General features: G+C 37.5%; 2 protein-coding genes across 2 annotated transcripts; both read left to right on the top strand.

The window, feature by feature from the left end:
• The first annotated feature begins 1577 nt into the window (after positions 1-1577).
• Positions 1578-6120, top strand: LOC111995717 (ATP synthase subunit beta, mitochondrial). Its single transcript, XM_065760394.1, has 9 exons — positions 1578-2113; positions 3258-3333; positions 3444-3532; positions 3654-3771; positions 3855-3958; positions 4069-4227; positions 4340-4564; positions 4660-4971; positions 5702-6120. Exons 1-9 carry the CDS (start codon positions 1640-1642, stop codon positions 5813-5815), a joined length of 1671 nt encoding a protein of 556 aa, XP_065616466.1. The 5' UTR covers positions 1578-1639; the 3' UTR covers positions 5816-6120.
• A 471-nt stretch (positions 6121-6591) lies between these two features.
• LOC111993146 (fruit protein pKIWI502) lies at positions 6592-12796 on the top strand. Its single transcript, XM_024025013.2, has 5 exons — positions 6592-7411; positions 9667-9766; positions 9876-9971; positions 10059-10139; positions 12442-12796. Exons 1-5 carry the CDS (start codon positions 6855-6857, stop codon positions 12502-12504), a joined length of 897 nt encoding a protein of 298 aa, XP_023880781.2. The 5' UTR covers positions 6592-6854; the 3' UTR covers positions 12505-12796.
• Positions 12797-13234: the final 438 nt, after the last annotated feature.

Genomic DNA, 13234 nt, shown 5'->3' with positions numbered 1-13234 from the left:
ACAATGAATTTGTAGGGAGTGTGTGAAAGAACTAGACTGTTTGGGAATTAAACAACATTTAATCAAGATTTTACAGATAAATAAGTGCAAGAACATGCTTGAAACTTGTATAAATTGTTGTCCGAGGAGACTGACTTTGGTTTATATATTTCTTAGAGTTATAGTAAACCTTCTTTTCTCTTCTTTTCCTATATTATCTGTCACCTATTATCATGGGAGGTCTTTTACATTATATAATTTTCTTTCAAAACATCTTGATCGTATACTTGTTAATCATCTAAGCCTTCACTCGAGTATATGTCCCATCAGTTAATCAAGATTTTACAGATAAATAAGTGCAAGAACAAGCTTGAAACTTGTATAAATTGTTGTCTGAGGAGACCAACTTTGGTTTATATATTTCTTAGAACTATAGTAAACCTTTTTCTCTCTTCTTTTCCTATATTATCTGCCACCCATTCTTATGGGAGGTCTTTTACATCATATAATTTTATTTCAAAACATCTTAATCGTATACTTGTTAATCATCTAAGTATTCACTCGAGTATATGTCCCATTAGACATCTTCTTTGGCTCTCTGTGAATGGTGGTGGTTGAGACTGCATTGTTCAGGAGTCTTCTCCATATTAATGTGGTCAGAAAAGTTGCTACAGTGTATTTAATGTGGTGGTAGCAGTTTTTCCTTTAGATATTTCTCCGTTCTTATCATCTTTATAGGTGTATAAGGCTCATTCTTATCGTTGGAATTTCCTGGAAGATTGCCCAAGCTTCCCAAGTATTTGTTCGACCAGTATTCTTCATATTCGAAAGGGATGTACTCCTCGAACGATACCCTTTCATCATTTCCTTACATGGTTCTCCAGCTCAGGGCCTTTCCTAATCACTTGCTCCTCCTCAGACGTACCCATATCTTCAAACAGTGCTCAAGACCCAATATATAAATTTGGGCTTTTATCCCCACAAGTAAAAACTACCAATCATAGTTGTACATATTAATATTCGGTGAAATTAAGTAGTGGAATGAGTATGTCCCTACCCTAAAATCATTATCACAGAACCATGTTATCTTTTTTAAATCTTGTCTATTTGGTACATTTCATTTTTTAATTAAATTTATAACAATATTATTGACACATCCATCTTTACATTTAATTTTATAATTTGCTGATTTGTACCATTGTGAATAATTAATCATAAATTGTGGGTTTATGTAAACCAAAATAGGCAAAAAAATCTATCATCCACAGTCACATCAGTATATTGTAATTTTGTAATATTAAGTACAATTTTAGAAATTATCATAAAATTTAAAATATTGAAAATTTTACACTAAAATTAAAAAAACAATTATCATAAATTTTGAGTAAAACTCGTGATTTGTTTTTGTGATAAAACCCGTTTCTTTTTCCGTCTGTTTTTCAAATAAAATAAAATCTGAATCCTTAGATATAAATTGACCCCCATGGAAATAACATTTCCTATTTCCTTGGCAATATAAAAAAACGGAAAAAAAAAAGGAAAAAAACAAAAAATATTCCCAATTTAGCCACTGTAGCTTTACTTTATAGTCTCACACTCACAGAGTTCACAAACCCTAGCATTTTTTTTCTCTCTCTCTCTCTCTGAAGCTTACGCGAAAATGGCTTCTAGAAGAGTCTTATCCTCTCTTCTCCGATCGTCTGCACGACGATCTACCAGATCGCCGATCTCAAGCTCTGCCCCTAGACTCACATCTCCGTCGCCGTCGTCACGCGCTTCTCCATACGGCTACCTACTGTCGCGCGTGGCCGATTACTCGACTTCCGCTACTGCGGCAGCGGCTCCAGCTCAGGCTCCTCCGGCGCCGAAGAAGAGAGGCAAGATCACCGATGAGTTCACCGGTGCCGGATCGATCGGGCAGGTGTGCCAGGTCATCGGTGCCGTCGTGGACGTTAGGTTCGAGGAAGGGTTGCCTCCGATCTTGACCGCGCTAGAGGTTCAGGGACACTCGGTCCGATTGGTGCTCGAGGTGGCTCAGCACTTGGGAGAGAACATGGTCCGTACTATCGCTATGGACGGTACTGAAGGTCTCGTCAGAGGCCAGGACGTTCTCAACACTGGCTCTCCTATCACTGTGAGTTTTGGATTTTTTTGACTTTTCTTTTGGTTTTGTTGCTTTGATTATTGTGATTGGATGAAAAGAGCTGAGCTTTGGTTATTTGACGATTTGTAGGTGTAGATCTTAATGTGTTTTGTAGATCTGAGTGTTGTTTTTGCTTGTCTCTGTTTGGATGCTGAGAAAATGACCCTAGTTGAAAATCCTCTGGTCAACGACTCCAAAACAAAGACTTTTCTCATTAAGTTTACATTTTCAATTGCATTTCTCATCCGTTTTCTCAGCAACTATTTTTTTTTTTTTAACTGTTATTTTATCAATGTTATAGTAAGAGATGACATGTCATTGATTGATAGTGTTTGAACCAAAAATAGTGTTTTTTATTTTTAAATGTGATAATGATAAATGTCTAAAAATAGTATTCAAGTTATTGTTTTGATATGGATCGAGGATTCGATGGGTTAGTGCGATGCATAAGTTGTTTAAATTTGTAGTCTTGATGCTGATTGGTGTTAAAAGAACATAATTTGTTACTTACTCTATATCAAGAAAACTCTTGAGGCCTGTTTGGCATAGACGCATAGTTTACTTTTTCAGTTTTTATTGGAAAATGGTGTGATTGTGCCCGTCTGGGAGGAATGTTGTAATACCACATTTTTGTAAGAACCTTTTGCTTAAGAGTTACAACTTTTGCAAATGGACCATTTTAAAAAAGCCCCGAAAAATAAGATGTACCAAATGGGCACTTCATCTGTTCTGAAGCTGGATTAACCACTAAAATTCCGTTGGTTCCAAATGGGCACTTTTCTTTATAGTCTTGTGCTTCTATGCTCTATTATAATGTGCGCTAGCCATTAGAATTTCACTGGTTCCAGTCTCTTGGCTGCGTTTACATAAGGATACTTGCTTTTGTTGTTGAATGCCATGATGTTAGTTTTGTTTGGGTCTCCTCTCTCCCTAGTCCTAAAACTTATTTATCAGAAAATTTTATGTCTTCTAGGCTTTGTAATTCTCTGTATTCTCATTTGTTTTCTGCAAAATTGGGCAATCTGTTATGTGGTGATCAACATGCTGTTTGTTTGCCTTTTATTGATAGTGTTTTCTTCTCGGTTAAATTTTTATTTCCATTTTATAATTTATTTTTTGTATGCCCCCCCTTTAGGTGCCTGTCGGTAGGGCTACACTTGGACGTATCATAAATGTTATTGGGGAGCCAATTGACGAGAGGGGAGATCTCAGTAAGAAAAATATAAAGCTTTTGAGTGTAGTTTTTCATGGGTTGTTGTTCTTGTGCATTGTTCAATGTGATGTAAATTTTCTGACAATTTTATTGGGAATTCTACAACAGAAACCGACCACTATTTGCCAATCCACAGAGAAGCTCCATCTTTTGTTGAGCAGGCAACTGAACAAGAGATCCTTGTGACTGGAATTAAGGTATGCTTTCCCTGACCCTTCTACTGTAGAGCCTGTAGAGCCTTAATAGTTGGGTAATCTAGAGTTGGAAGTGTAATTTTAGAACTGTTGCAAAATTTTCTAATGTTGTTTTCATCTACAGGTTGTCGATCTTCTTGCACCATACCAAAGAGGTGGTAAGATTGGGCTGTTTGGTGGTGCTGGTGTTGGAAAGACAGTGCTTATCATGGAACTTATCAACAATGTTGCTAAAGCTCACGGTTGGTTTTACTCTAAGTACGCATGTCAGGAATTGTTCGATATTCAATTTTTTAAAATCAAAATTTCCTGTTTTCTTTAACAGGTGGTTTCTCTGTGTTTGCTGGTGTTGGAGAACGCACTCGAGAGGGCAACGACTTGTACAGGGAAATGATGGAGAGTGGTGTCATTAAGCTTGGTGATAAGCAGGTTAATAGAATGATGTTCACTCATTTCCTAATTTTTTTTGTTGGACCTCAACCCTTACTTTGAATCTTAGGTTTGATTCTTATATTTTGACTGTCTTGTTTCCATCTCAGTCTGAAAGCAAATGTGCTCTTGTGTACGGTCAAATGAATGAGCCCCCGGGTGCTCGTGCTCGTGTTGGTCTTACTGGTCTGACTGTGGCTGAACATTTCCGTGATGCTGAGGGGCAGGATGTGCTTCTCTTCATTGACAACATTTTCCGCTTTACTCAAGTAAGCAAGCTTGTCCGGTAACTTTTTTCCTGCCTGTAGATTTACCCAACATCATGCGATTCTTCTTGCTAACAATGTCCATTTTCTCTTTTCCTTCTGGTGCATCCTGCAGGCTAACTCTGAGGTGTCTGCTTTGCTTGGTCGTATTCCATCTGCTGTCGGTTACCAGCCAACTTTGGCTACAGATCTTGGAGGTCTTCAAGAGCGTATCACAACCACCAAGAAAGGTTCCATTACCTCTGTCCAGGCTATCTATGTGCCTGCTGATGACTTGACAGATCCTGCTCCCGCTACAACCTTTGCTCACTTGGATGCCACGACTGTGTTGTCACGACAGGTTTGACCATATTTCATGAAGTACTACTGGTTCTTTGGGATCATTACTTCTTAGGTTGTCATCTAATTAGTTCTATTATGCTTTAATGATAATAGATCTCCGAGCTTGGTATCTATCCTGCTGTCGACCCTCTAGATTCCACATCCCGTATGCTCTCTCCTCACATTTTGGGTGAGGAACATTACAACACTGCTCGTGGGGTACAGAAGGTTCTCCAGAACTACAAGAATCTGCAAGATATCATTGCTATTTTGGGAATGGATGAGCTCAGTGAAGATGACAAATTGACTGTTGCTCGTGCACGTAAAATTCAAAGGTTCTTGAGCCAGCCTTTCCATGTTGCAGAAGTGTTCACTGGTGCCCCTGGCAAGTATGTGGAATTGAAAGAGAGCATTACCAGTTTCCAGGTGCCTTCCTTTCTCCCTCTTTCTTGCTTTCCAATATCTATGGATTCCTTATATTAAGATATTTTCTTTTAATGATGGAGAATAGTCTTGGAATTCTATCTTTGGTAACCTATATCTGAGCTTCAATAATACCTTGCATTTTTGATCCTGAAGTTAGAAAAGCTTAATCTTGTCTTTCTATCTGGATTACTACCTGTTTTAAAAGCGTCTATGATAATTTTTGGGTATATATTCCATCTTAGGTTCTGTATGTATGGAAGGATTTTAATTGAGGATCTAATTAGTTGCTCAGTGATCTATTTTAAGTATTTTCTATATTTTCCATCTTAGGTTCTGTATGTGTGGAAGGATTTTATTAATTGAGGATCTAATTAGTTGTTCATTGATCTATTTCAAGTATTTTCTATATTTATTTAAAATTAACAAAAAAACCGTACATTTGGAGACCAAGGAACTGCACAAAATGTATTATATGATCATGTCATTTGTTGAGTTTTGTTTGTTTATGAGCACACAATAGTTTTTGCAATAAAATCAAAGCAGAACCATAAATTCCTTATTCATATGATTGCGCAAACACACTTGGCATCCACCTGCATATGCTATGTGTTAATGTGTGTATTAGAGACACGGACAACATTGGCATATGAAATTATTAATATTTTGCTTAGTTTTAGCAGCACTGTCCATGATTTTCACTCATTGGAGTTTTGATTTTTTTGGCTGACAGGGAGTGTTGGATGGCAAATATGATGACCTATCCGAACAGTCGTTTTACATGGTTGGAGGTATTGAAGAGGTCATTGCTAAGGCAGAGAAGATTGCTAAGGAATCTGCAGCCTAATCAAATTCCTTCTCTACCCCCAACTTCTCTTGTTACCTTCTCTTGATAATTGCGAAAATCAAATAATTTAGGTGGTGCTGGCATTGCCAGCAACAGGATTTTTCATTTTTTGAGATTGAATGTATCAGGAATTTCCAGTTCTGTTTTGATCTTATGGCAGATTGTGTAAGAGAAATGGAGCCAAAATGCCCTACCCCCTTTTTTCTTGTTATTTAATAAGGGGAAAAAGAAATCGGACATGTATATTACCTTGTGTTTTAAAAACATGGAGTTGTGTTAATTTTAAACTCTTGTTCCATATGAAATTTTACCAGAGATGCAATGCTGACCACGCCTCTATGTATGCTTAAAGGATTTTCAATGAAAGTTTTCTTTTGGTTGTCCTTCAAAACTCGGCATCATCTTCGTTGAAGCTTTCAATCAATTATCAACTTTACTGATGCTGGCTGTTAAACTAATCACAGATAATGTAACATTACCATTGCTCCTGATTTTGTGCTGTTATATCCACTGGCAGCGAGTCCCAGTTCATAATCCTGCTTTACAGCATAGCCATAGGCCTTCTCTCTATTTCACTAAAAAGTTAAAACTTTAAACAATATAATACTTTCGGATCCACAAAACAAAAAATTTGAAGTCTTTTTTAACGGACTCTCACTTTCAAATTTCTACAACTCCTTGTAATTATCAAGTTATTAAAAAAAAGAAAAGAAAAAAAGGGGGTAAAGATAAGAGCTTGGCCATTCGGGAAAGGTTGACTGAATTCCATTCATTCTATGGCTAAAAAAAAGCATCTTTCTATACACTCTATCCTCTAGTCTACCAGGGTCAACTAGTCTAAAGCCAATAACACGTGGCTTCTCACTAACCCTCCACCAAATTCACACACACCCTCGGCGCATTTTATCACACGCCACCTCATCACCACCTACCCACCTTTGACGCCGCCTCTCTTCTCCATAGTCCCCGCCACGAACACCCAAACTTTACTGCTATAGTGCTATTATAAAAACCCAACCATTCAAAAACCCAAAAAACCATGTCTGTTACTACCTCTCTCTCTCTCTCGCCCCATGCGCACCTTGGCCCACCCCTCCCTCCCATGTCTATCCTACGCCGCCTCAACCTCCACAACCACCTAAATCTCCGTAGCCGTAGCCGTAACCACCGCCTCTTTAGAAGCTTAGCCGTCGCGGCCGTGCGTCAAGACACCACAGTCTGGACGCAAGCTCCGCTCACTGAAATCGAGCCCGCCGCCGAGTCCTTGTTCCACGTCACCATCGACGTGTCCGACGCGCCGGACCTCGCCGTGTCCCACACTCGCCCTGGGCAGTACCTTCAGCTCCGGGTCCCCGAAGTCGAAAAGCCTTCCTTCCTCGCCATCGCGTCGCCGCCTTCATTCTCGGAAGCGCGCGGCGCATTCGAGTTTCTGGTGAAGAGCGTGGCTGGCTCCACCGCTGAGCTCCTCTGTGGATTAAAGAAAGGGGACGTGGTTGAGCTCAGCCAGGTCATGGGACGTGGATTCGATATCGATCGAGTCGACCCGCCCGAGTCATTTCCTACGCTTCTCATTTTCGCCACTGGATCCGGAATTAGGTCAGATTTCTGTTTCGTTTACTTCGTTTTTTAAAATTTTAATGTCTATGTGTCTCTGCAAGATTTGAATTTGAGTTCGAACTTTACGAATGCGTTAATATGGGATCAATTTGCTAATTAATTTCAGTTTTGATTTGGAGGTTTAGTCAAACTAGTGTTTGAATTGGATTGGTAAGCTTGTAAAGGCAATGCAAAGTTGAATTGGGAACTTCTTTGATCTTTATAAGTTAATGCTAGAAAGTTGCGAGATTTGCTTTGTCTGGCCTTTTTGTATAGAAAGTTTAGGGGAAAAGGGAAATGTGCCAATGAGCTCTAAGTCAAATGGCATGAAGGGTTAAGTCGTGGGTTTAAAGTTCACTTGGTGTGTGTATAACTTACACTGTTATGTTTTTATTTTATTTTCTTAGGTTTGTTTTTTGTTCACCATGGAAAACGTTTTCAATTGATTTATGTTTTCTATCATACCAAACGTCAAAAGATGCATAAAACGTTTTCCATAGAACCAAATGGAGTGTATTAAAGAAACGAAGGCATAACCGTGCAATGCTTTTCCCTATGTTTTTTTTCTCATCATAAATGGGTGTATTTTTGTGCTCAATGATGGAAAATTTTGTAATCATAAAGAGTACTTCGGAATTAGTTTGCTTGTCCAAATTACTAATCATCCTTTGTTCTTAGAATTTATCAAGTTTCATGGAAAAGCATTGTGGAATATCTTAAATTATGTTGCCCATCTATGTTATCTTGGTTGATGTGGTTCTAGAATTTATAATAATTGTGGGTAGGCTGGGCACCCGCATGAGCTGGCAGTTCCTACCTCTTATAGTGACGTTTAGATGTTAAAAGGTTTGCTGCTTGTAGTAATTCTGAACTAGAAATGGGAGCAATATAAGCTTGTTCAACTGTTTCCTGTTTTTGAGCTTCTATAGATATAACTACATGAATTTTAGATTGGTTGTTAGAATGGTATCCTTTTTCTGCCTCATGCTTTGCATGACAACCTTTTTTATGGTTTAATCTTGTGAAAACTGAAAATCATATTTAGTATCTGAAACTCATTGAATTACTCTAAATGAGCCTTTTTCAGTGATTGCCAGCCCTCTCCATTTGGAGAGCAGAAGTCCTTTGTGTCTCCTTTTTATAGCAGAGTAGAGTTCCTTTTGCTGAGGATTGCAATTTATACGTTATGGCCTGAGCCTCATCCCCTGAGTGTGATGCCCATGAAAGCAGATTAAAGATATGTTCTTGAATTATTTCTCTGACCAATAATTTAATTCTGAACATGAAGATTGGAAATTTAATCGGATAATTGGTATAGCATAGCAGTCTTTTGTTTTTTCCTTTTTAGGTAATAGAATTGATCAAACCAAAATAAAGGATGTTACGATATTTGACCTATGGAGTATACTGGTTATACCCAGAATTCACTGATATAAGTTACAAATACATTGAATCAATAAAATCATCTAAAGAAAAAGGTCTCATGGATCCAAGGAGAGCCACAAAATAGAGTGCCAATAAATTGAGACTTGAGTCTCTCTATAATAGTTTTTAATCTTCAAATGTTCTCCTACTGCTCTTGTTCCATACAAGCTGCTCTAAACAAGAAAGGGCTAAATTCCAAAACCTGTTCTGGAAAGTCTTACAACTGTTATGCCAACATTAAACAAGTCTATCATTGACTTAGGCTGTTAGGCATCACTTACTGTGCTCCTAAGTCCAGAAGCAACAAAAATAATTTTTTTTTTAACTCCGTAGTTACTGAACGATGCAACCCTTAAGAACTTAACTGTCTTTTGTCCATTTGACTGTAATTTTCTTGTGCTTTGTCAAACTCTAGTTTATAGCCTATAATTTTGGCTTGCCAATGAGCTATAGCTTAACTGGCATTTCCTCCTCCCAACACAGTGGGATGAAGGATGAGTTTACAGGTTCAAGACCCACTTGGTGTACAAGTAACTTACTAGTAGTAATTTTTTTTTTTTTTAAAAGTTTTTTTTTTCCTTCCTTAAAAAAAAGGCCTTGAAATCTCACATTTAAATCTTTATTTGTAGTCTCCAAATGTAAATTGTTACTTGTTAGTATTACTGTGCCCATGTGGTCTTTGATGTAGTACTATTGCTAGAAGGAATCATTCTGATAGAAATTTAATGTGCTTTTGCTCCTTGATCTCCATTTTCATGTCAATGTTTGTGGAAGTTTTCATGCGCACATCCTCATCATTTACTAATTTCTCTTGACTTTCTCATCTGCAGTCCAATCCGGTCTCTCATTGAGTCAGGATTTAGTGCTGATAAGAGATCTGATGTGAGGCTTTATTATGGGGCAAGAAACCTTAAGCGAATGGCCTATCAGGTTTGTTTTAAATTTTTGTTATTTGTGTCACGAATCTACCATGTAGAATCAGCAATGCTAGTCTGCTCAATGGAATCTAATTTAAAAATTGTGTTTCTTCCTCTTATAGGATAGATTTAAAGATTGGGAATCTTCTGGGGTTCAGATTGTGCCTGTATTATCACAACCAGATGGCAACTGGACGGGTGAAAGTGGCTATGTACAGGTAGATTGTGCACTTGAGCAATTGAGCTTTGGTCTTGTTTCTTCCCTATAATCAAATCTATACTCAGCTATGTAACTGCTTTTGCAGGCTGCCTTTACTAGAGCCAAGCAGATTTACAGCCCTCAATCTACTGGTGCTGTGCTCTGTGGGCAGAAACAGATGACTGAGGTTTGCCACTCTTCTAGTTTATTTATTTTATTTGTTACTAAAATTTTCTTGTGATGTGCTGAGATTTCTGTGCGCCCCCTCCCCCCCGGCCTCCTCTTTCTGTGTGCATGTGTCTTCGGGGTTCAGTGGGCGATTAAGCTGTGTTTTCTCTGCTTCGTATTTGACTTTACTATTGGTTCCTGCCTTCCTGGCCACTATGTGTAAAATGCTTTTATTGTTTTGCATTGTATCGATGTGGACTCTCCCTCATTCATTTAATCTCCATATATGTAATGAGATCATGATTGTCAGAATATGGCTTATTCATGCAGTGTGTTAATAGTTGGGGTGAAATAAAAAATACACTGCAAAAGGAAAGTTCAGAAAATGTTAATGCTATAAATTTATGGCATAGAACTACTGGGACTTTTTCTTCATTTTCAAAAAGTATTTATAAAATTATGTCTTATAGAATGCTATAAATTTATGGCATAGGAGGTGGCGTTTGAGCTAGAGCTCAATGACAATTTTTAAATTTGAAAATGTTTTGTTTACTTTTATTGATAGAAAATTATTTTTTAAACCTTAGAGAAGATTTTTCTGCCTATACCCGATATTATGGAGATGTTCAAAGCTGAGTGACTTTTGTCAAAACTTGAAATAATCATACTAAAAGAATGTTCGAGGCACTAAAAGAGCAAATATTTGCAAGAACTAAATGTTTAAATACCTAGTTCAGCTTCACGCTATGGACTTCTAGTAGAAAGGTCATCCTTTTCTGCTCAAACAATTGATTGAGGAGTTTGAGATGATTTGAAAACTTTTGACTTAAGAAAATGTTTAGTGTTAATTGAATGGATATTACAGGAGTACTGAGTCAAGAGCAGAATGTAGGGAGAAAAAGGTTTACAACAATAAAACATTGCCATTGCAATGCACATACATAAAGCTGTAAGTTGTATATAGACAGTTTGTACTGATCAGCTCTCCTAGTACAGAGAAAGATGGTTGGTGGTGGGAAAAATATTACTCAAACAACAGAATGAGAAGTTTGGGATGACAAAAAGACTTTTGACTTGAAGAAAACAAAATTATTGAGATTGAATAGACTTATTACATTTGGGGCCAAACTAGAGCTTGTAATTTAATTTTTTCTGTGAGTTGTCAATGTGCATTCTTTGTAGATGACACACTTGTAAGTTTAAAGGTGGGATTTAATAGAGAGAATTGAATAAGGTATGATGTTTTGTCTTTATATTAAAGCTAAAGAGTGGGTTTAATTGACATTTAAGTCCCAAATAGACCAGTAAGAGTCTGATGGACTTGAGGAAGGATTGGCCACAGCCCACGGGGTTTGATAAATATGATGTATTAATTTTGAAATTATGATTGATCTTCTGTTTCACTTAACGGTGTTGGAAGAATTCCTCTTTGTTGGGCGGTGCATTCTTTGCCATGTTTGGACCCAAAAGGTATAAGACTTCTGTATAACCTGTAATATAAGTCAGACAAGAATACATGTGAATCAAGATTTGGGTCAGAAAAAATGCTAGCTTCGCTGTACTCATTCTCTATCAAGCTTGGTTCTCGGTTTTGTCCAAAAATATTTTGCAGGTTCTGCTGTATCTTGGTTGAGAAATGTGAACCCCTACTTCTTGATTGGAAGAGTCGGGATGGGTTGTTGGTTTAGAATGGAAAATGTGAGAGGCCCAGGCCACTGGCTTGGGGCCTTTAGTATAAGCTGCTAAATGTGACAACAATAATTGTTTAGCTAATGTTCTGTTATGGAGATAGGTATTGTTTCCGACAATCTTTAGTTTGTGGTTAGCTTAGTAAGATTTAGGGAAAACTTTCAGATTCCCCCCCTCCCAAAAAAATTAGCTAGGGAAAAGCCTTAAATACCAGCAATTTGTGTCAGCTACATTATTATTCTTTCTGCTGTTTGGACCTGTCAAAATCTAGGCTATTTCTTGTAACAGTCATACCATAATTCTTTGCTTGTGGCCCTACTGTTGCTCACTTATTCTTTCTGTTCTATGTATGTCTTTGCGGTGGCATTGGTGCAGGAATGCATCAGCATATGAAAGAGCATGATATGCTCAATGCTTTTATGCATCATTAATTGTTAGCATGAAACTGGTTTTAGTTTAGATGCCTACTGATTGCTGCATTTTATCATCTTCATCTTATCATTCATCTAAATTGTCAGCGTTGCTGGTATAGGCTGCATAACATTATTTGCAGTCAGTAATATCAAATCTAGTAATTTTGGCAGCCCAGTTTAATGTTTTATAGTAACACTAGTGATGTTTGATTCTGGCAGGAAATTACTTCAATTCTTGTAGCAGATGGCGTGTCAAGTGAGAAGATATTAAAGAACTTTTGACAAACTAGATGTAGTTCATATTGTTGTATTATTGTTGAGCAACGGTTAGTGATTTATTTGTTCCAACCGCTGAATATTATCTCAGCTTGGTGTAGAAAATGAAACCAATTTTGGGATTTTTGAGCATCTTATTGTATGTGGGGATGGTGGATGAAAACTGCCTCCCAAGCAAAGATAAATTATAGAAAATCCATTCTTAAAGTTTTGTCAAGGATTACATATCCAATGTTAATCTGAATGATGAGAAACCTCATAATATCAGGACCCCTTTTTAGGGGATGTTTGTAGTTTTTTTTTTTTTTTTTTTAAATTTTCCACGAATCTCATTTCTTGTTACACCTAGGGTAGGGATGATCTTGTTTTGTTTTGGTTTTTAGTTCGACCTACATCAAGTGCATGGATGATGCTGACAACCCCACTAGGCAAATCGATTTAAATAGCCATAAGCTTCCCGTAGAGACAGAATATATGTATGATGGAAAAAACATTATCTCGACTATTATCATTTACCACAGCTTCTAAATAAGAAATAGGAACTTTTACAGAGATCCTCAGCACATGATACAATGTGAATGGACCTTGGCTATGTCCTAACTCCTCAGCCCTTCCTAACTACCATCTTGCAGACAATGAACCTGAGCCATCCCGTGAAGAAAAGGACAACTTGAGAAGCTGATGGTGAACTCGGGAAAGAGGTCCAAGCTAAACTATAAATCTATTATTGATGTTC

The sequence above is a fragment of the Quercus suber genome, unplaced genomic scaffold, assembly GCF_002906115.3.
Source record: "Quercus suber isolate HL8 unplaced genomic scaffold, Cork oak 2.0 scaffold_364, whole genome shotgun sequence".
Lineage (NCBI taxonomy): Eukaryota > Viridiplantae > Streptophyta > Magnoliopsida > Fagales > Fagaceae > Quercus > Quercus suber.
Note: the sequence above shows the minus strand (reverse complement) of the source record. Positions and strands in the feature narration are given on the sequence as shown.